This window comes from Colias croceus, chromosome 17 (genome assembly GCF_905220415.1).
Source record: "Colias croceus chromosome 17, ilColCroc2.1".
In the NCBI taxonomy this organism is placed as follows: Eukaryota; Metazoa; Arthropoda; class Insecta; order Lepidoptera; family Pieridae; genus Colias; species Colias croceus.
Window position 1 is genome coordinate 7,127,852 of NC_059553.1, and position 24,619 is coordinate 7,152,470.

The 24,619-nt window shown below is 34.2% G+C and overlaps 2 protein-coding genes across 6 annotated transcripts in view; one reads left to right on the forward strand and one right to left on the reverse strand.

The window, feature by feature from the left end:
- The window catches only part of LOC123698832 (transmembrane protein 214), a 196,704-nt gene continuing 172,085 nt past the window's right edge, over positions 1–24,619 (reverse strand). Inside the window, exons 1-10 of one of the 2 annotated variants that reach the window (XM_045645608.1) lie at positions 13,408–13,622; positions 13,170–13,333; positions 12,501–12,783; positions 12,068–12,256; positions 10,121–10,338; positions 9,540–9,765; positions 9,195–9,337; positions 3,342–3,465; positions 1,822–2,218; positions 1–1,228 (exon numbers count right to left, since the gene is read on the reverse strand). In XM_045645608.1, the coding sequence (XP_045501564.1) occupies positions 1,102–1,228; positions 1,822–2,218; positions 3,342–3,465; positions 9,195–9,337; positions 9,540–9,765; positions 10,121–10,338; positions 12,068–12,256; positions 12,501–12,783; positions 13,170–13,333; positions 13,408–13,525 (1,989 nt within the window). In that variant the 5' untranslated portion in view covers positions 13,526–13,622 and the 3' untranslated portion in view covers positions 1–1,101. Of the gene's footprint in view, positions 1,229–1,821; positions 2,219–3,341; positions 3,466–9,194; positions 9,338–9,539; positions 9,766–10,120; positions 10,339–12,067; positions 12,257–12,500; positions 12,784–13,169; positions 13,334–13,407; positions 13,623–24,619 lie in introns of those variants that run through there. The other variant, XM_045645609.1, reaches the window with a different exon arrangement.
- LOC123698831 (protein fem-1 homolog B) overlaps positions 13,964–24,619 on the forward strand; it is a 48,283-nt gene continuing 37,627 nt past the window's right edge. For 2 of the 4 annotated variants that reach the window (XM_045645604.1, XM_045645605.1), the window contains exons 1-6: positions 13,964–14,304; positions 15,750–15,903; positions 15,979–16,011; positions 17,825–18,069; positions 18,685–18,832; positions 21,464–21,618. In XM_045645604.1, coding sequence (XP_045501560.1) covers positions 14,161–14,304; positions 15,750–15,903; positions 15,979–16,011; positions 17,825–18,069; positions 18,685–18,832; positions 21,464–21,618 — 879 coding nt within the window. In that variant the 5' untranslated portion in view covers positions 13,964–14,160. The remainder of the gene's footprint in view (positions 14,305–15,749; positions 15,904–15,978; positions 16,012–17,824; positions 18,070–18,684; positions 18,833–21,463; positions 21,619–24,619) is intronic. The other 2 variants (XM_045645606.1, XM_045645607.1) reach the window with 1 other exon arrangement.

Sequence of the window (24,619 nt, forward strand, 5' to 3'; positions counted from 1 at the left end):
TTTAATTCCGATTCTGTATTAAACTTTAAAACACACTCTCAACACAAATAAATACACTACAAAAACTTATAGCGCTATATTTAACATAATCTATCTTAACACTGTGATTTGACAATACCCAGATGACTGCAAATCATGATCTCAAAGAAATTTCATTAAATGCAAAAGGAATGTTTTTGAATACTGTAACGATCTAATTAGTGTCATGGATTATTCACTGTATAATTTAGATTTTTAGGGTTAGATAAGGGTGTAAATATTATTCTTAAGTCTTTTATACACAGTCAGCAATGTGTTTTGCAAGACACCGCACCTACATTTCCAAATAACAAATTTCGTTGTGGCTTTACATCTAAATAATAAAAATCAAGAACAATTTGTGCCTTAGTTTGCTTAAGTTAGATATATGTATATATTTAAAAAAAACTTATTAATATGAAAAAAAAAAACAATATGTGGAGTAATTTCAAATCAGAATAGGTTAATGAAACTAATAAATGTGGTGCTTTAATATTCACAACAAAATACTTGAATGATTCATAAAATTAATATAACCAGTAAAATATTCATGTATATCATTATAATTTTAATTTGTAACCGAATGAATAATTTATTAAAATACGTTTCCTTATAAAGGTAGTGGTGCAGCACCACACAAATTGAAATCAGCACAGAAACATAACTCATAGGGCTAAAACATTAACATAGAACAGTAAAATTGTGTCAACCTTCAAAATAATTTAAAATTTAATATCTTTAGCGGAAATTCATTTGTACATTAGAATACTAAGAATACTTTCGATTATACATAGAACAAAAATCAAAATACAAGAATACAATACAACACTTCATTATTACAAGGTTTACACCAAAAGATACAGATACCAAACTCGGCATTAGATTCACAACAAAAATAGATTCACTTAACATTCAACCAAATGGCATACATATTGTACCGATAATATAATCTATGTTACTTATTGCTTCCACTGCTCACTGTTTAAAACTATGATAAACTGAACGCCGGTTGACACAATCGCACTAAAGCATTTCACAAAACATTCACAATGTCACTGAGATTCATCACGAGACGGCAATTCTTCAGGGAATCTTCGAGTAGATGTGCACCTGTTGCCTGAACCAGTGCAAGTAGTTGTTGACGTGCGACCGCGTCGCATTCAGCGCTAGCTGCGTCTTGTTCTGCAGGATCTCCGGGGCCCACTCGCCTCTGTAACAACATCATCCAATAAGAACAAACACAAAAAGAGCGTGTGTGCCGAGCACACGTGTCAGAAGTGAAATGTCTTTGGCAAGATTCAAAGACATAAAAATTACTCTATGACGTGACGGTATTACCATGAGGTGACCCTGAAATTTTACTCTCAACGTGCCTCAAGAAGTTTCACTAAAAAAATCAAAATAAATTATGTATTGAATTTAATACAAACTCTTAATTTTCAGTTAATTTCACATTATGTATCAAAACAGATGGAAAAAATTGAATAACATGAATTTGTATTTGTAATGAATAGACGGAAGTGGAGAAGAATGGAAAAAAGAAAGAGAATGTGTGACAGGTCTGGTGGAAGAATATTCTATATCCTAGTTTCTTAATATAAAAATTATAAATATATATCTATCTTAAACATGATCATTATAATATAACCTACATATTTTTAACATAGCATAGAAAAAAATAACAACTACAAAAACATCTAGCTAATAATTTGCAATAATTAACGTATCCAAGCATAAAAACGACTTGTTGTCCTTGAGAACAAGAAATATGCCAAAAAAAAGGTGGTACCCCAACATACTTACACAAAAACTTTCGTCGACAGATATTCACCGGCAGCTTGGTAATAATCATTTGAATATTTCTTCACGGCGGAAAATCCATTGGCCGTATTAACTTGTATTGTTTCTATGACACCTGGTGCGTATTGGTCGATGGTCGCTATCACAATTGGAGTTTTCTCTGCTACATAGTCCTTAATGTTGACATAGAGAACTCCGGTTTTCTTCACAGCTATAGTGAATAGGTCCTTCGATAGTTGTGAGTACGGTTTGGAGAATTCTACCACTTGGCCGTAGTAGATAGGAACATTGGTTTCCAACCAGAGGTAGCCCCTCGCCGAACTGGACAATGATTTCTGCCACGCCCTTTGACTTTGTTCCAATAGGCCGAGGTCGTTTAATAATTGCCCAGTTGTGCTTTCTGAAATAAATAAAGACATTATAAATATACGAATTATTAACCTTGGGTTAAAAATTAAACTACGCGGATTTTCTTTGAAAACGCGGGCGAAGCCGCGGACTTGAACTTGTTTATTTTAAAAAGAACTGCATCTAAAGTAGTGTCATAGGTTAATAATATCTAATCAGCCAAAGTTCTTTTCCTATACCATTTCTCTTATCAATGCACTATACTGCTTACAATGTTTGTAAAAATATAATAAGCAGCATTTTAAACTCATTTCAATGATTTATTATCATTATATGATGTGATATTTTATATAAGTGCAGGTTGACCTTTACACAGTAACATAATATTATGTGCAATTAATATGCTTCTTTAATATACTTTCGAGAATATAGATCTAGTTGTATGAATATTAAATTAATATTATCAAAGAATTATAATATAGATACAAGAAAAAAAAAATTAACTATTATAATATTATTATGCAAAAATCTATTACATTTATACATTTCCATGGCTGAATCACAGGACTGATTTTGATGGTATTTAGATTGAAAATAGTTGAATACATGGAATATATTGTTTGGTAATAGACATATCCACAGATGAATCCACAGGGCAGAACAAGTATGATTATATGAATCAATGATATTTATCTCATACTAATCTTATTTGAGCACATTGAGTAATAAAAAATGAAACAAAGATACATAGTAACGGGAATTTACCATCAACAAAGTGAAAAATAAATGTTACTGGGCTCACATGTATCTAAATATAACAATGTTTGGTGAACTGTTAAAAAAAATCAATGTCAAAAATATGTACAAAAATACTTGTGAAGTTAATAAAAACAATAGACAAAGAGGAAAGATTTACTTTTTGTCTATTAAATACTGTATAATTCTGTACTAGCTGTGCCACGTGGTTTCACCCGCATTGCTCCGCTCCTGTTGGTCTTAGCGTCATATATACACTATAGCCTTCCTCGATAAATGAGCTATCAAACACCGAAAGAATTTATCAAATTGGACCAGTGGTTCCTGAGGTTAGCGCATTCAAACAAACAAACTCTTCAGCTTTATAATATTAGTATAGATTATAAAAACACTAATTTAACAAATTATGCATTACTTACTTGGGAAGTTGCCGCCAACTCTAGACACATCATACGAGATGATGCCAGCAATGCCTACCAGCAGGAAGAAGCTCGCCCACAGCCAAGGGAACCTTCTAGTGCTCGTCATTCTGTCTAGAATATCCTGGAGACAATATTGTTTTATTTAATTATAGTAAGATAATACTTAATACTAATATTATAAATGCGAAAGTTTAAAGTTGATAAGTATTTGCGTGAAAGAGAAACAAACACACACATACACATCCATCCTCACAAACCTTCGCATTTATAATATTAGTAGGATAGGATATTCCATCTAATATATAAAAATCAATGCCACTTTTCGTTGTAATTCCATAACTCGAGAACGGCTGAACCGATTTCGATAATTCTTTTTTTATTATATTCCTTGAAGTACGAGGATGGTTCTTATGTAGAGAAAACGTAAACATGTACCACGGGCGAAGCCGGGGCGGACCGCTAGTTAGTGTATATAATTTAAAAATGAAAAATGGAAACTAGCTGTCCTTAATTTTCCATATATACCTACCTATATGCTATAAAAGTAAATATCCTTCACATACTAAATCTAGACAGAATTTGTTCTTTACAATATTAAAAAATTAACTGTCTTACCACAAAAAACTTTAGACAGGCTTTAACTTTAAGTGCGGGTTCACTTTAATCTGGTTTTGTTGTATTTCACATACACAACTATTAAAGTGACAGATCTCTATCCCGTCCGATTAGGGCCCTTCTGGCCTCCTCCACTCAAGAGACAGCTCAAGCCGAGGTTCGTGGTCCCCGTCAAGGGGGGACGCCCTTGTGCATGTCGCTACCAGGGTGAACCTTCAGTTCACCCCCGCGTCCGCGTTAAAATGTAGTAGCCCTTCTGGCTAACATTGAGAAACACCATACAAAAAAAAAAAAAAAAAAGACAGATCTCTGGTTTAAAGTTAGACTGTGTTTAAATTGTTTTGTGGTAAGACCATAACTTTCTGTCTATGTTGCATGTCTGTATTTTATGTTATTTCACAATACAAATTTTACTAATTTCAAAAAAGGTATGCTAAATTTAAAGAATACATTTATTATTATTTAACAGACAAGAAAAAAAGGAACCTTGTTGTTTATGTGAGTTTAGAAGTATCTTAGAACTTGTGTTAATAATTATCATGTCACAAGTAGGTAAATCTATAGCTGTAGCAAGTATCTATGTTGTAAACACTATAATTACATTATTAATTTCCTCCTTGCGAATATCAATCAATTATTGTGTTTGCTTTTGCTCTAATTAAAACTTAAACTGCGTTAAACTCAGTTAAAATTAATGTAATTTTGAGGTCTTTTATTCTTTTCTTTACTAATATGATATTTTTTTTTATTTTTAATATAATTGTTTAAAACTAAATTATGTAGTTTTAATTCTTAAAAATAAAGTAATATATATTACGTAGTTTCGGGTTGTAATATTTATAGAGTACCTAGGACATATAACTTCATTTTTAAGTACTTTATTTATAAACTGCGGTGGTACATAAAACAGCATTCTATAATAGGAATGTAAGGCTCCCGCAAAGTAAACGGATGTGCGTATTAAAGTTTACAGTTAAATACGGATGCCCAAACATTTCTACGCAATTAAGTAACTTGAAATTCTAGTATAATTTAGCCATAAACCACGTAGTTTTCTATAAACAACGCCCTTTGGAAATTTACTAAATGCTAACGCACGTTTAGAATTATTAAAATAAGGGATACTCACAGAACTTTATCGATTGAAAAAATATTTAAACACGTCTTGATATTATAATCGTAGTAGATACGCCTCGTAATTGGTACCTAGTTTTCGAACAAAATTAAAATAATTGGAAAAGACGACACAGTCCCCCTCGAACTATTGTCACGTAACTGACAAGACATTGACAGACGACAGTATGACCATGACAAAAAAAAAGTTGTTAGGTCCATAGACAACGTACTACGTAGTTTCATAAGCTGTGTTCATAAGTATTTATTCTGTCACTTTGATTTTACAACGGAAAAATTATAAATATTTTCTATTGAAAAATACCAAATAAAGTAATAAAAGCTGAATTTTAACCACAATAAAAAGATTTAATAAATTTCAACATTGATTGAGAAAGCACATGTAATGTTCACGAGATGATAGAATTCGAAATTGGAATGTAGGCATGTATGAAAAACCGGTTTTACTTCCATTATAAAATGAAACCGGATAAATGGTTAATATTTAATTGATTGGCTGTAAATCGATTGGAAAGTTTGTGTGGATGGATGGATGTTTGTTACTCTTTCACGCAAATACTAATGAACCGTTACAGTGAAATTTGTTATGTACCTAGGTAGCTGAAGACCTAAGACATAGGCTACTTTTTATCCCGGACATCTCACAGGAACGGGAACTATGCGGGTTTTTCTATGAAAACGCGGTCAAAGCCGCCTGCGGAAATCTAGTATATTAATATAAATGTTGGTTGTTTTAAAATAAAATCATAAAGATCGCTTTTAGAATAGAGCTAGCGACATTTAAATCGAATGAATAAAAAAAACATATTGTATATAATATTCTAAATAAAATATGAGACTGTATGTACTTCACGAAAAATAAATATAAATGTGCGACATATAAAGAAAAATGGAAAATAATAAGATGTTCAGGCGTAATACAAGAAAAATTAATAATCAAATGAATTTATAAGCAAACTAGCTTACCGCCCGCGGCTTCGCCCGCTTTATCTAAAACCTAATAAATTATACAGGGTGTCCCAAAAAGTAGTGATGAACGGAAGCTGGGAGGTAGAGGACCTAGAGGACTATCCGAATCACCCCCATGTATGTTATGCGATTTTTCGTATTTTCGGAGTTATGACGTTTTTTTCAATTTTTCACCTATCGCCGAGTACGATGATATTTTCACTCATGGTGACGTCGATTATTGCGCTAGATGCTTAATTTTTTTTTGTGTGCTAAGCTGAAAGATAAGCCAATTCAGTATGGTAACATTTTCTATCGTTAGATCTTCGAATGGAATAAAAAAAAGAATTAAATGCCAAGAAAGATAAAATTACCCAGTATGTTCACAACTTCAAGGGCCCATAAAAAAATAAAATCACATAAAAAAAGTTTTCCATTTGGCTTTTAAAAACTTGCTCTGTCTATCAGGTAGCTACCCTAAAAATTTCATTTTATTATTCAAAAGGCTTCAATCGAAAAATTGAAATCTAAATGTGGTAAGTGAAAAAATTTTATCAACATGATGATCATTATAACCAAATTAAAACCAATAAATAGGTGTTTAATTACCAGAAATTTTTAAAATGACCCCGCTGTTGCTCAATGTAAGTCGACATCACCGTAAAAAGTTGTCTTTTAAATGTCTGAATGCCCTTTTATCATTTTTAATGGTTTCTTCTGCTACTATGAATTTCCGGGTTATTTCGTCCAAATTGTGGCATTCTCTCAAGTAGCTGAGGTCTTTTTAGTATCCCCATTGAAATAAATCAATGGGATTTAGGTAGAGGGACCGTGAAGGCCAGGCTTTTAGGCAGGCGTCACCGGCGCATGCGCAGGCTGCAACGACCAATCCATCTTTCAGGGTATCTTTGCCCTTTAGCCTGGCCTCCACGGTTCCTGGACATAAACCTCATTTATTTTTTTTCGCGGGGATACTGCAAAGACGAGAGACTGCCACAATTTGGACGAAATAACCCGAAAATTCATAGTAGCAAAAGAAACTATTAAAAATGATAAAAGGGCATTCAGACATTTAAAAGACAACTTTTTACGGTGATGTCACACTTACATTAAGCAACAGCGGGGTCATTTTAAAAAATTCTGGTAATTAAACACCTTGTTATTGGTTTTAATTTGTTTTTATTAATCATCATGTTAATTCAATTTTTGCACTTACCACATTTAGATTGCAATTTTTCGATTGAAGCCTTCTGAATATTAAATTGAAATTTTCAGGGTAGTTACCTGATAGATAGAGCAAGTTTTTAAAAGCAAAACGGAAAACTTTTTTTATGTGATTTTATTTTTTTACGGGCCCTTGAAGTGGTGAACATACTGGGTAATTTTATCTTTCTTGGCATTTAATTCTTTTTTTTATTCCATTCAAAGATCTGACAGTGGAGCAGTGGTGGCTCAGTGGTGAGACCTCGGACTTCGAATCGATAAGTCCGAGGTTCGAGACCAGGCGAGCGCGCAGGAAATAAATTGATTTTTCAATTTATCTGCGCATGTTGTAACATCACCACTGCTCGAACGGTGAAGGAAAACATCGTGAGGAAACCGACATGTCGAAGAATTAAAAAGTTCGACGACATGTGTCATCCGCCAACACGCACTTGGCCAGCGTGGTGGATTATGGCCTGTACCCTCATAGGAGGCCCGTGTCCCAGCAGTGGGAACGTATAATATGGGCTGATGATGATGATGATGATTCAAAGGTCTGACGATAGTAAATGTTACCATACTGAATTGGCCTATCTTTCAGCTTAGCACACAAAAAAAATCAAGCATCTAGCGCAATAATTGACGTTACCATGAGTGAAAATATCATCGTACTCGGCGATAGGTGAAAAATTTAAAAAAACGTCATAACTCCGAAAATATGAAAAATCGCATAACATACATGGGGGTGATTCGGATAGCCCTTTAGGCCCTCTACCTCCCAGCTTCCGTTCATCACTACTTTTTGGGACACCCTGTATACTAAAACCTTCCTCTTGAATCACTCTATCTATTAAAAAAACCGCATCAAAATCCGTTGCGTAGTTTTAAAGATTTAAGCATACAAAGGGACGTAGGGACATAGGGACAGAGAAAGCGACTTTGTTTTATACTATGTAGTGATATAGCAAAATTTACATAACAAAACAATTATGTAGTGTCATGCAATATTTTGTTGATATTTGAATTAAAAAGAAAATACCTATTATTTCAAAAGAAGCCACGTGTCTTTGAGATAGAGATAAAATATTGTTAACGCCTAATATCTAAATAATAATTAACACAGTTTAAAAACTAAAAGCTTCACGAAATTGTTGTATTGTCACGGATCCTTGAGGTTTGATAAGTTTGAATTAAATCTGTCCATTTGTAGTTCGGCAAAATCAAGTCTAGACTCTAGAGAAGTCAGTTACATATAAACATAGGTGAAGCTGATAAAAGTCTGTTAATAATTGAAGATTATGCTCCTCAACTACTACTCTAATTTCGCGTTATATTCTATTTAAGAACTGGAACCTCAAAAGAAAAAAATTGTTCGGAGCCCTCGATGTGCGAGTCCGGCTCGCACTTGGCCGGTTTTTTAAATTAATTCCATTTCGCTAAATTCGTCATGTAAATTAGGCTTTATCTACTTCATAGTTCATGCATATGTATATTATATAGTTCTTAATTTTTATAGTTCAAAGTGGTTGTAGCATTAAAAATGTCACATACCTATTTATTTTGTTTTAGAAAGAGAAACGAGAACATTTTTTATATTCGTCGGAATAATATTCTAGAATATGAAATATATTAGAATATGATAGTACAATTGTTCAAATATGACATTTAATTTCCTTATTTATCCAATAATTTGTTTATTATTATTTTAGATAATAGAAACTGGTTGATTTAAGATTTTTCACGCAAAGAAGTTAAGATAATACGACAACGCTCTAGAAAACAAAACAATGTTTTGAAGTGGAACTTCTTTATGCGCGATGAGAGAAAAACTTCAAGGTCGCGTCTTGGCAATAACGTGACGTCATGGCGACAATTTTGCGAAAGAAGTTTCACTTCAGACACCTGTGCTCGGCACACACGCCATTTTTGGTTATACATTAGATAACATACCTGGCAGATTTTATTCGCCTTTGCAACAGTTTCATCCTTCTTCTTACCCTTCAAGGTCTCCCCGCACACTTCCTTGAACTGAGTAATTGTAATTTTCAAAGACTTTTTCTTCAGTCTTCGGCTAACTTCTTCCCAGTTGGTGTCTAAAAATTAAGAGATATTAAATTGTTTAAGAAAAAAAGAAGAGCTTAATATAAATTTTTATTTTTGTTAACAGTTAAGTATTTTTTGATAAGATTTTCCTTACGTTGCACATTTTTATGCCTGCCTTCCTTAGACGAACAACATCTCTCCATTTACAATCGACACATAACTTCAACTAAACTTACGATAATATGAACTTACCGATATATTCAATCAACGTGGCACTTTGCTTACTGCATCTGTTGAACAGCTGTCTCCAGGTGGCATTGCAGGAGTCGTCCATAGCCAGACAGTCCACGAGACTCTCAATAATAACTTTATTATATGGATCTAATGTGGGACCACTGAGGTATTGGTTTGGCAACTTCTTCATCAGCTGGTTGAATGTCACTTGCAGTTTGTTGCCGCTTTTACTGAAGTATATATCCTGAAATATTGGTGAACTTTAGTTGTATGGTATATGAATAATGCATATAGGAGAAAAGCAGCATGCATTATAATTCCTTATTTTACTAGCTTTCCGTGCTACCCGCTATAAATAAATTATATATCAAACATAATTATCGAGAAAGGCTATAGGCCTATATCATCGCTCTAAGACCTCTATTCTTATTTTACCTCAAAATTGGTAAAGTAAATGCTGATAGCCAGCGCCAATCGTATGATAATTGATAACCATTCTATGATACATAATATTTAATTTTAGCTATACCACATTTCCAAACATAGGTACGTTATATTTAGTATGTATATGTATATGTACTGCCGAAGCGAGTACTTACCTTATATTTAACTAATTGTTTGATAAGGTCACTTGACAGTTCCTTGGACATACTATTCTTCTTGCCATTGATCGTGTCGAACATCGCCAAAAGCTGGTCCTGACTGACTTTCGTGTTATCCATCCTTGCGTGCCTGTCTAGATGCTTCGATAGATAGCCAATTATGTACTTTGAGTAATTTTTCAGTTCGACTATAGGGAGGAATATTTCTTGCCAGGCTGTAAAGAAAGGAAAACAAATAAAGACCCGGCTTTTACCGGTTATAGTTTCTAAGTGTAGTTTAAATCAAATGGTAGCAGGATAAAAATAGCTTAAAAGTTATTATTATGTACCTATCTACTACGCGTTTATAGCTTTCTTTGAGGAAATCTCCTGGTACTTTGGATACCTTTGGATACGAGGATAATTAATATACTAATTTTAATGGTTTAATTGCATTAAAATTAGTATATAATTATCCTCGTATTATTTTACTAATACGATATAAATCCTCTAAAGTCTAAATAAACATACTACCTACATTGAGTTGAAAAAGAAGCGCCTGTGATGTAAGTAACATTGTGGCTATTTTCATAAATTTATGGAATTGTTTTTCGCTTAAAAAATCAATTTAGATGAAATGATCTTTGTAACAAAAACAAAACAGGTTACAATAAAATTTACATAGTTACACTAGGTACGTTATTTTTCATAGATAGAGCACTATCAATACGTAATTAATTACGAAAATGACAAACACGTTTACCTACATTCTTTTAAATGGTAATAACTTAAAAACAATTGAGGTTTTTTAAATATTTACCTGCTTTAACGAAATTGAAACTATATTCGCCAATAAAATTATATAAAATATATGGCGATAGTTTGTCAGAACACACAAAGCACAAGTGAGAGGATCTGTTATCAGGAGCTTACCTTGTGAGGTGTCAAAATGATAACAGGTTATCAGAAATGAATGGGAGAGATTTAATACTCTTGTTTCTTTAAGAAAATAGATAAAGAATGAAACGAGTTATCATATTTTTGCGACCATTTTACTTTACAAAAGCATTTACTGTACCTATTGGATACTTAAAATTATTTCGGTGTGAAAGTAGGTTTGAAAGTTTACAATAAAAATTAAAATAAAATTTGAAAGCATGTTATATAATTTGTAACATTTTGGAGTAAGTATAAAATTATCAAGTACTGAACTACTTAAAGTATTTCATATCATTGAAATGAATTTTAATTTGGACAAAATTATATAATGAAAATGCATCTAGACATCATATATAATTAATTATAGAGGCTGCATGAAAGTCCAGCATGAAGTATGTTTTAAAAAGAAATACTGAAGGTAAAAAATTGAGGTTTAAAGTGTCTGTAATGCGACTGGTTAATTTTTATAATGACTAATGTCCGCATTTCAAAATACCATTCTATTATCACATTTCAACCAGTAGTCCTAATTACTTTATTTTAATGACTTGAATTGTTACATTTACAGTTTTAAGTAATTAAGAAGCAATTATTATATAATTTATTATCACTGTAGATGTTTAAGTATGTAGTTAACAAATTTCAATCAAAGAAGCTTTCAATTTTTCGGCACCTTTCTTTTGATAACTACATATGAAGATAATAGTTTAAACTATAATAAAATTTTTGAATTAACCCATTGAGCCCCAAGCGGCCCGATCGTTCCCAGAGACAATAGATTTTCTATTGTGACTGTGGTTCCGGGGCCTGAGTTATTAATTAAGTACTTGGTATAATTTTTCCTATGCTTCTGCATTTTGAACTTTATGTACTTAAACTAATGACAAATATGAATGTGAACTAAAACAATATACATATAGATACAAGATTACTGATAACTAAAAATATTCATTGACAGTCCATTTACTAATGAAATAGTATTGACCATCTTAACATGTTGCATGATAGAACTGAACTGTACTTTACCTTTCATTCCCACTGAAAAATTATTGTAGCCACCCTGGCCCAAAGCCCAAAGTAACGAAAGACCAATTGGTGGGCGATTCTGATAAGAGTTCCTGAGGCTTACACTCTTTGGTAGAGATGTCACACAGAATTCAGGGTTCTCTAGAGCTAACATCTGGAGAAGCAATCTGTGACCGTTCACAGACTGACCTAAAATAAATATTACAATGTCACATATTTTGGAAATTAGGTTGATATACAATATCAAAGTAATGAAGACCAGATCTTTTTAGTTAAGTAGTAGAAGAAATTTCAATAAGTTTCATTATTCAATATTTTTTTGGGTCAGGCATTATAATTCTCTATAGATTAATAAACAGCAGTGTTTTCTAATGATTGTGTAATTGTTACACAACAATAATGTTACATTAACGAAATGATAAAATATACAAACCTCTACTCATGTCATTAGCAAGCGCTGTAAGTGTGACATCAAAGAATAACTGAGTGTTTGCCTTTCCGGCGTCCCGTAGGACATTGTCAAGTGTCGCTTTTATGTCGATCGGTAACACATTCACAGGATATGTAGGGGGTTGGTGGGAAAAGGTGGGATCATCCACGTCTATGGGAATCTTAGAATTGAGGAAGCTTGCAAGCTCTTTCAACCAAACTAATGGTGCATTCGAAAATCTCACTTTATTTGTTGCTATTAGATTGGCTAGTTCAGTTGCATCAATCTGTGAAAAATTGTTGAAGATAAAAAATATAATTTGCACAAAATAATAATTATAGTGATTTCAAGAGAACCTGTTAACGTTATTGCAAATTATTAAGTTATATAATTTTCTATGTTATTATGTTTCATTTACCTGCAGACTTACTAAGAGCTACTAATCCAATTTTTGATAAAATACATAAAGATCGAAAGCAACTTTAAAATACATGACTATATCAGTCCTTATATGGTTTCTATTTGATCTTTACAAGGTTTCCAGATTATTTCTAATTTTAAACACAAGGTTTTATATATGCGAAAAAAAAAAATTCGTATTAGGTAGATCCCAACATGGTTTTTTCTAAATTAAATTGCAATCAAATAAGGAATTATAATCTTTGAACTTACCGCTTCTAAAGCTTCATCAATTGTTTTTGGTGGTTTAGGCTTTGCGGGTTCTTTCTTATCCTTTTTCCCTTTCTTTTCACCCTCTTTTTTCTTATCTTTAGGCGCCTTTTTTGTATCATCGATTTCCATTCCCGAATAAAACGATTTTATTTGCGATGCCGGAACTATGCAAAATTATTATTAATTACATATTTTATATATGAATGGAATTATTCTACAGAGAAAGGAGAGAGCTTACCTAAATCTTCCAGTTTCGGCCCATTTTTGGCCGGCTTTTTATCATCATTATTGTTTTTCATTTTTCCATTCTGTGATTTTTTATTCTTACCAACAACTTCCCATTGACCGCTCGACATTACGAAGAATTGTTTTAGAAATGAGATCGAGAAAATTAATAAAGTTTCGTAAATAAATGGATAGCGGTAGGTTACACGTCAAAAACAAATAGCAAAAAACGTCAAACTGAAAGGCATTGAAAAGTAGAACCCTATTGGCTATTGAATTCCACTTGGACAAGACGTGGCCGATGGCAGCTACAGTCTAGAGTTGCATTCTTACAGCTGCATTCAAATGCGCTTGTGATGCAGTTCAATCAAAGTTCAATCTATGATGTTAGCTGTGAGATAAAATATATTTCTACTTCTATTTAAAGCCATAAAAGCCTCCGTTTTATTAACATTATACGCCATACGGTCGTATTAAATTGAAATAATAAATATATTTAATCTTTATCTTGTTTGCATCTGTGCAAGATGAGTTATGTCAAATTGACATTTGACAATCAGATTCTGTCAACATGAATGTACTGACTACTGATCCACAATTTTTTCAGATATTTTCAGTGATCGTGTTCTCGTCTCGTTTTCCGTTTATGTTGAAGAATTGAAGAATTTCAAATGCAAAACTATAGATCAAGCAGTGGATAATACAAAATTGTAGTGCACTAGTAGTGATAGTGATTAGTTGTTTCCATTTTTGTCCATCCATTACGATGGAGGACAAGTTGATGTTGGATGATATTTCCAGCAGTTTAAGAGAAAGAGTATTTTTTGCTGCTCGAGATGGCATGGCTCTCACCCTTTACGCATTACTCTATGAGAAAAATACTGACGAGATCGATGACCTTCTAAACAACGTAAGTTGCTTTTCATTCAATCAAGTCATCTTTATAAGACGAAATCTACGTTGCTATTAATATCTATTTTTATTGACGTAAATCTTTAGACTTTATGATAGCTTTTGCGTGATTCGGGTGCGTTGTGCAATTTTTTTGTGTGGTCATGAAATAGAAGGAACATACATATACCTATTCGGAATCTCCTTTCTAATCTAAACACAGTAGTTTTATTATGTAAATTAAAAATCGTCCAAATATTTCATTTTACAATCATAATTACAAAATAATAATGTATGCAGAGTAAAAGTAATTAAAACAACAGTTTAGTAGAATGTTATAAAATTTATTCAATAATATTGGGGTCAAGAAAAATTTTGTAACAAAAGATTGTTATTCAACAATGTTTAATGTATCTAAGCAGATAATGAAATTATAGAAGTAGGTAAACATAAAATCAAGGATCATCATGATTCAATCTCATTTAATAGGTACATATTAACTATATGAATAGCATACTATACGGAAATAAACACAATGTCAATGACATGTTTACTAAATATTATCTTAGTTATTTGTATTTATCAACATCTTTGTAGGGTTGTTGACACTATATTTTCGGAGATATTTTTAATTAGGTCTTCTGGAAAAATTTGTTGATTGTTTTTTGTTGATTTTTATCATTTTATTTTTGGAAATATTCCATGTTAAATGACACAGCAATTTAAAATTTGTAAAGTAATGTGGTAATGCATTCATTTACTACTATGAATGATTTTGAATAAATTTTGATAAAATTTTATTTTTAATTAAATTTTGAATATAAACAATTGTGTAATTGCTTTATTGCATTATTATCACTGAAATGGTAGTTTTTTGGTGTGACATTGTTGAATGAAAAATTGAACAAAAGATGTAAAATCTACTATAAAAAATACTAATTTTGTAAAAATTATGTATCTTATTTTATGCTTATAATTAAGGTCATTCCTTATCCTAGATTTATGGAAATTATGAAGAATTTGGTGGTGTATTATTTAGTTGTTATCATCCATACAAACAGCATCCATACAACTATAACAATAGTTTGATTTGGACTGAGTTCGGTATTTAAACTATTAATGTTGTTTTGAGTAACAAAGATTTTAACAAATCAACATACACTTGTTTATTGAGAAACTAGTGGTCCGCCCCGACTTCGCCCGTGGTACATATTTCGCAATAAAAGGTAGCCTATGTCCTTTCTCGGGTATCAAAATATCTCCATACCAAATTTCATGCAAATTGGTTCAGTAGTTTAGGCGTGATTGAGTAACAGACAGACAGACAGAGTTACTTTCGCATTTATAATATTAGTATGGATTATTTTTAATTTTATATCCAGATTTTCATGATAGTATCTATTTAGATTACAGATCACTTACAGTCTAACGCTCTTATGTCTTAAGAGCTATTTTAATTTCCAGGACGTGTGCAGTGATGGAGTGAAATGCACCCCACTTATCGCAGCCTCTAGGCATGGCCGAGAGGCAGCTGTCCGTATACTCTTAGAGAAATTCCGTCCCCCCGTAAGACTGGAGACAGAAGGAACTGTCAAATTTGATGAATACGTAATTGAAGGTAATTATCTTACACAAATCAATTAGTTACTAGATATAGGCCTTGTACTGTAGTTATGCCTTTGTTCTTTTGCAGTATTTTACCATTGTGTTGATGAACAATTTACAGGTAAGGGGATACTCCAGGATGGTTAGTGGTTCATAAACAAAATTGTCTGCACTTGTTTTCAATTTTCATACATTACTAATAATACACAGCTAAGTTGTATCAGATTCATCCTTAAAATTGTTGTTAAATTATCTTCTTTATGCTTAAATGACAGAGAAATCGGATGTAAAATCTGGCTCGTGGTCTGAATTCGCATTCTAACGTGATGAATAGACATTGTTTAACGTAATATTTTTTTATCTATTTTTTATTTCTTTTCCCCCAGTTTCAAATTCCTCAATTCATAGTGATACATATAAAAGAATGTTGGTACTATGTATATGTTCCATGTGTATCTTTTGTTTGAAAGATCATTTCAATTAGAAGAGTTAATAAACGTAATACAAAGACGGTATTTTATCAAAGCGTATCATATGAGAATGTGGTGTCATCAGTTCAAATAAAAAGTCATTAACTAGGAAAGTTTCTTGGCGGATTGCCGGCAAACGTTTCCGGAAAGTCGAATGTATACGCGATAAGAATATCGGTTAGAAATTGTTAAAAAATAATTTTCGGTGAATCAGAAATGGAGCGTATACGAAAATAAATTGAAAATTTTCAAGGGTCATACGTTTTAAATTTTTACAGTAAAGTAGGTCACAAGTAACATAATATTGTGACATTTAACAATCGTAATAACAAGAACAAACATTTAAAAGATAGCTTTTGATGGAATATACAAATAAATCTTATGATTTTATGATGATATGATTTTTCACAATCACATTTTTGGTGGTTGTAATAAAATTCAAATGTTTTGGATTTGATTTGTGGCTTTAAACTTTTAAATTCTCTATTAATTAATTTATTGCTGCTCTTCCTAAAGAGATATTCTGAGGAGTAGCTTGAATCATTTTCTTTGTCTTTCATACCTTATTTCAAGTTTAAAGGTGCCAAAAGGTCCAACGCGTACCGAATTACATTTAGGTTTCTTTCTGAGAAATCAAGGATAAATTTTGAAATTAGGACTCGTGCCAATTTTTAAAACATTGTCGATGCATTTTACTTTGTAAGTAAACTTTTCCGCAGCCACATCTTTCGCGGACGAGTAGATCGTTGACTTTTTACGCAGTCATCCTGAGCGCGTGGCGCGTTATTATTAGAACTCTTCCGTTTGTACACAAAGAAACTGAATTGTATACGTTTTCGATCGTCCCGACTTTTCTGTGTCTGGCAACAGTCCAGAGCTTTGTTTTGTGCTTATGATTTATACCAATTAATTCACGTATCGTCCCGTTATAAATCCAGCTGGCGTTGCATTAGCACGTATGTTGAATACGCGTTTCGCTGGTCACGCTGGCTTGCGATTCTTTGAATTTCGCTATTCGTATCCAACTTTCTGGGAAATTTGTCACTTCTATCTTTGAAACTAACTCGATTCCAAAATAGTTTTCTAATTTGGAAGAGGACAAGATTATCAAATTCGGTTAGTAGGAGATAAATAAAGCTAGTTAAGGGTTTAACTCGGTCAATTAATCCTTGGACGCGTATTCGAGAACGGAATAAATAACGCTTTCCATACTAATTTTCTAAGGATGTTTCTAAAGGACTAAAACAAATGAAAATTAAATAAGTTAGTTTTTAACATTTCATCTTGTGCTTCGCTGAAACTTGCTCTATTGCATTCGTAACAACAATATTCACATTTCTAGCTTGAAATAGTATGTCGTGGCTATCAACTGTTTTATAGTAACGCTTGTCGGATTTCCAGCAGACTTGAATGTTCGTCCAGGCTTCGGTAGCAGACATTTAGTAGTTCGTTCCACATTCGCAGGTGCTACAGCATTATGGTGTGCAGCAGGGGCTGGACACCTGGGCATCGTGAAACGGCTGGTGCGGGCCGGCGCAAACGTGAATCACGCGACGAAGACGCTCAGTACCCCGCTCCGAGCGGCCTGTTTCGACGGCCGCTTGGACATCGTCAAGTATTTGGTCAGGCATGGCGCTGACATACACAAGGCGAATAAATACAATAACACGTGCTTGATGATCGCCGCCTATAAGGGACATTTGGATGTCGTAAGTTAACCTTTTGCTGCGATGCCTCCACTTTATTACATATAATTTACTTTCTAAGTCATACTTCTAGACTTTCTACTTTAAATATTTATAAAACACAATTGAAAGTATCATGAACGTTTTTTTTAAGTAATATTATTTTTCAATATTTTAGTTCAGGATACATCGCCCATTTTTGCAAGTGACTACTATCAAGCTAATTTTCCGTTTGTAGCTTTATTTTGATGAGACACCGAATAATTTCGTGTACGAAACTCTCGATTGTGGTAGCTAACAGAGATAACAAGGATAAAAATTTTTGATTTGATGGTTCTCGGATGGATGGATACTATTTATATTATTGCTTTTATTTCCTTGGAATTACAAATACGTTTGTATAGAAACATACTGACTGCTGTTAGCTAAAAATTTTATTCAATACAGAAACATTAATCACTTTAAAAACACTCTCTCTATCTATATTTAAAAACACTCATCTATTATAAAAACAGCATTAAACTCCGGTGCGTAGTTTTAAAGATACATACGGATATAGGAATATAGATTTTAAAAGCGATTTTTTTATACTATCTATATACAATTCCAGTAATAATAATCTGAAGAATAACTTCCCAGGTACAGTTTCTCCTCGATAGTGGTGCGAGAGTGGACGAGCGTGCGCTGTGCGGTGCAACTGCACTGCACTTCGCGGCTGAGTGCGGGCACGCGGCCGTCGTCTGCGCGCTCATAGACCACAACGCGAAGATTCTTACTAACCAGAATGGTGAGATTTGACTGGCCGGTTGGCTTGGTTGGTAGTGACCCTGACTTCCGAGCAACAGGTCGTGGGCTCGATTCCGATTTTTTTTTTAATTCTAGATAGGGAAGCGCTTGACCACAATCTCGCCTGATGGTACGCGCTTCCGTAGTAGGTACCGGTTCACTCTTCGCTTGCAGACCCCCATATTGTACTCGTCGGGGAACACAGATTCAGGAAGCGCGTTCCAGTCCCTTGCGGTTCGAATGAAGAATGTGGAATCGAACCGCTTAGTCCGGGTACATGGATTATTTAAAATTGGTATTTGATTGGTATTTATTTAAAATTATATATGTATCAGCCATCTGGTTTCCTTAACACAATTTTCTATGGGCCCTGGAGTGAAAGTGCTTGAAATATTGGAGATAGCAAATTTTGCTAAAATGAAACATTCCTTTATTTTTAAAAAGAAATAGAACTGCATCCAAATATTTAAGAAAATTGTATTTTTTTAATATTTAGTTACTTCGATTCGCGGTCGAAGCAAGTGAATTTTCATTACCCAATATACCCATCTAAAATTTCCTCACCACATATTTATTTATTTATAATTAAAACGGTTTATACCAATTACATTGATATACGGGGCATTTCACGCGAAGCGGACACAGATTTCGGGGTCAGGTTTCCGATTTCGGTTATATTTTAGTATGTTACACCTGTATATATCCTCGGTATGTATACGAAATATTTTTGCATTTAGAAGCTTAGTTTTTAAAATACAGGTCTTTGAAGATGTCAGCAAGCGCGAGGCATGTGTGATTTTGAATGTATTTATCAGTTCAAGAAAAGGATTTTTTTAATAAATTGATGACTGAATAATTATCCCCATTAAAAAACCTTTTTATTCTCATATTTTGAATTTCGAATTTATTTTTAAATTCCTAAGAAAAATTAAAAAATATTTTTCTTTGTAATTTTTTACGAACTTAGGATATTTTTAATTTTTTTTAAGATCATTAAATTAATGGCTTATATTATGCTTAAACTTCATGCCAAGTTCTAGAGTGGTCATCGCAGAAGTTTCGAAGCTATATGTATTATAATGGCGAAGCGCGGCAATATCCCCATACTACATGAGACTATAGGTCTGGTTATGTATAATTAAGGGTATCATTTAAGCTATCACCAATCTAATTAGTTTTGTGTTTCTTAAATAATAAGGTTTGTCCTCAAAATAGTAGATCTGTCACCAAAATGTAGTCACCAAACAATGCAAAATCAGTTCCACATTAAATCACTTAAAATCCTGAGATATAAGGTCTAGTACCAAATAAATGTTTTTGTATGTATTATAATAGGTGTGTCCTAATAAGTATTTAAGCAAACTAATGTAAAGAGATCACCAATAAATCATATTATGTTACTAAAAGTTAAAATAATCAATATTTATTCTTAAAAATAATAACCACTGAATAATCAGCTCTGGTTTAATAGCTGGCTAATGGTTAGCATAATTGTATATAAAACACTTAATTAAAGTTAAAATAATCAATATTTATTGTTAAAAAACAATAATCACTGAATAATCAGCGCAGGTTTGGATTTCGAAGGGCGCCCCCTTTTTCTTTTCTGGCCGATAAGCACATTTTTTGCTTCTGGTGGGGGGTTGGTCAGCTTTAAGCTGTATGGCTAATCCGATAATATGTCAATTTTTAAAGAGCGCCAATTTGTCTCCGCCCCTTTGATCATTTTTTCATTTAAATTATAAATTGATCTATTAAATTGGTAACGTATACTATTAATTTAATATCTGAACGAAATAAAATGTTACTACTGTATTGGTGACAAAATATCAAATAAAAAGGAGTCGCAGTCAGGGATCGATAATCGATTTATTTGGTGACAGATCTACCATTCTGAGCACAGAGCTATTATTTAAGTAATAAAACTGTTATTATAAGAACGAGGTTTATATTCATGTAATGCAATATTATTTTATTGGTTATCGATCTCTTATTTTACACACATATTAACATTAATTTGATAATTTACACCTGGGAACAATTTTTGTTTATCTGAGAAGGAAAATATTTCGTGGTGATAGATCTATTTATTAGGTGATACAACTTGATGACAAATATAAATTTTGGTGATAGAAAATATAGTTCCCTATAATTATTGTGTTTTTTTCCTGTAAATGATTGTTTGTTTTTAAAATAAAAAACGACGTGTGGGCGCCGCGGTACCTTACCGCGGTAAAGGTATTGCATGCAATGCCTTCAAGCCACACCTCCGCCCGTCGGAGTGGGGGGCGTGAGGTTTTTTTTCGTTACGGAATTTCTGGATTCGGTCCCCGCGTTCAAGGCCCGCGATAGAAGCTATGCAATCCTACTAATATTATAAATGCGAAAGTTTGTATGGATGTATGGATGTTTGTTACTCTTTCACGTAAAAACTACTGAACCGATTACAATGAAATTTAGCACACATATAGAGGGTAACTTGGATTAACACATTGGATAGTTTTTATCCCAGAAATCCCACGGGAACGGGAACTATGCGGGTTTTCCTTTGCAAAGGAAAGGAAAACCCGCATAGTTCCCGTTCCCGCGGGCGGAAATCTAGTAGCTTAATAATATGTGGGTATATCACCAGGTATGACGCCGTTGCAATGCGCGGCGGAACGGGCTCGCGCCTCTGTAGTGGAGATACTTGCGGCGCGGTCGGAGGTCACTCGCGCGCAGGCCATCGAGGCGTTCGAACTGCTCGGCGCGTCCTTCGCTAACGACAAGGAGTATTATTGCTTGCGGGTGAGCTTTGACATTGTGAACGTTAATGTAAACTCAAACTCAAACATTTTTTGACGTGACAACGTCTTATAATTCGATAGAGCCGGTTGCACGCACGAAAAAACATGACTCATGCGGCGTTACCTCGCTCTGAGGCGTTCCGTGTAGGCTTGAAGTGCAAGCGAGAGCGCGGAACGAGCGACAAAGAAGCACAATCGGCCTTAAGACGTTGTCACGTTCAACTATCGTCAGTAAACCGACTTTACAGACAACCATTTTCTTTTTTATTCAATTAGACTTCCTATAACATCACTTTTAAATCGTCATAACATTTTTTTAACATTTACCACAAAAAAATTAATGTAAAGTTATGTTTATATTATGATTTTTGAAGTGTTCTTTGAGCGCGTTGACAGTAAAATTGAGAGTAAAGTCATGTCAATACTGTCACGTCATGGAGTATGACGATTTTGGTTTTGAATTTTGTCAAAGAAGTTTCACTTCTGACACGTTTGCCTGGCACACACGCTCTTTTTTGTTTTTTTTCCAATATATACTACTTAGCTAGGGCATGCAGAACCGAGTCCGGTTCCAAGTTTCTGAAACCCGGTTCCAAATCGAGCTCAGAACCGGGTAGAACCGGGTTACCCGGTTCTTTTATAATACCTCGGAAAAAAAAACGAAATTAAACAAAAGTTACTGTAAAAGTACCTGATGGGCCTTTTATTTTACGCGGCTTGTGTCGGGTTCATACGCACTATGCGGGTAGCCGTCCGGCTGACCGCAAGCACAATTATGTACGTAATATTCATTTCTATGCGCACTGCGATGCGGCTACCCGCAGACCGCTCCGGTTGCTCGGAGAGCTGCGGCCCGAGTGACGGCCAGCCGGACGGTTGCTATACGCACTGTGCGGTTCAGTCTGCGGCTGCCCGCCATTGAGTGAGTGTGTGCACGTGGTTGCAAAATGCTTGCTCTCATCTCGTGTTTGCAAATAAGGATGCACCCAGTACTTCTTTCTTTGCTTTTCTTCTATACGTAACGTGTGTAAATGTAGTAAATAGCTGCAACTTCTTCCATTTCCATCTTTGAAATGGATCGACATGACCGCAAATCGCAACGGTTCTTCAACCGCACTATGCGGGTAGCCGCATTGCGGGTAGCCGTCCGGCTGGCCGCATTCGCAACCGCATCCTGCGGTCAGCCGGACGGCTACCCGCAATGCGGCTACCCGCATAGTGCGTATGAACCCTTATTTTATTAAATTAATAAAGAAACAGGATTGGTGGCAACATTTTACCTTGATAAATACGCTCGTACAGTAACTTCAAATTATTATTAAAATTCTACCAGTATTAAGTTTATAGTGTGTGATTTGTGAAATATATCTCACAAGGAAGCTGTGGTATTGTTATCTCAACTTTACTTTCATTTTATCAACTAGAAATAGCAAAATACAATACCGAATTTTATACCCTCAAACAACGCACAGCGCTAAATACCCGCAATCAACCAAAATTTTACATGTCAAAATCAATTGACAACGTCAAACTTCATTTATGATAAGACGTAGAGTTGCCAGCTTCAGAAAATTTACCAAGATTACGGGAAATTAAAAACAATGAATATATGTAGTAAGTGTAACAAGCAAGTTAAGATAAACGATCTTAAAATTTGTTCCAAGTGCAATTCTACGTACCATTTCCAGTGCCTGGGCATTCCTGCAGATAACTTTTCTAAAGAATCGAAATCCTACAAGGCCAATTGGAAGTGCTCAGAGTGTAAATCTACAGACAAACGGGGTGGTAACTCCAATTCTCCTCACCGTCCAGTAGGACCGATCTCACCTGCTGCTGATTGCGAAGACCTCAAACAGTACATCGACAAAAAACTCGACGAATCTTTATCGCGTCTTCTCAGAGATATAAGGCGAGATTTTGCTGAGGAAAACTCTGGCACACGCAGTATAATACAGGAGCTCGCAGATAGTGTAAATTTCATGTCATCGAAGTGCGACGAGCTCAAAGCTGACCTGGACGTAAAGACCAAGAAGATAGGAAATTTGGAATTGGAGAACTCTTCATTACGATCACAAGTAACTGATTTGAGCGCTAAGCTGAATCAACTTGAACAACAATCGAGAGATTGTAACCTAGAAATTCAGAACGTTCCAGAATTTAAAGCAGAAAACCTTAAAACAACTATCCAGCAGCTTGTTGCTACAGTGGGCTGCGTGCTACCGGAAAACGAGTTGATAAACTATCATCGTGTTGCAAAAATTAACCAAACATCAAACCGACCTAGATCGATTATAGTCAAACTTCCCAGTCTTCTGGTTCGGGATAAAATACTTGCAGCCGTTAAGACGTTCAACAGGACTCATCAGGACAATAAACTTAACTCATCTCATTTGGGCATCGCCGGGGAACAGAAACCTGTGTACGTTTGTGAACATCTATCACCTACAAACAAACAATTACACGCAGCGGCTCGTAAAGTGTCCAAGGACAAAAACGTTCAATTTGTATGGGTTAGAAACGGCCGTATTCATATGAGGAAGGACATAACGTCAAAAAGCTTTGTGGTTAAGGATTTAGACTTTCTGAATTCCCTTAAATTCGATTAGTTTTTTGCTGAATGGTTATAAACGATTGTACTAAAATTAAAATTACATACCAAAATGTAAGAGGTCTTCGGACTAAAACAGAAGAACTTTTTACAAATGTTTTAAAACAAAATGCCGATATTGTTATTTTTACGGAGACTTGGCTGAATGACTCGGTTTTCGATCGCGAACTTTTTGACAATAGATACACGGTATTCAGAAGGGACCGAAGCTCCTCTGATTCTAAGAAAATCTCTGGAGGTGGTGTACTTGTAGCTGTCCTAAATAAGTTCCAGCCAATTCGTAAGCTGCAATGGGAATCCTCAACCGAAGACCTATGGCTAGCTGTTAAGCTGAAACAAGGCAATTCCATCGTCCCCCTATTTATTTGCGCAGTATACCTCCCTCCTCCTATCT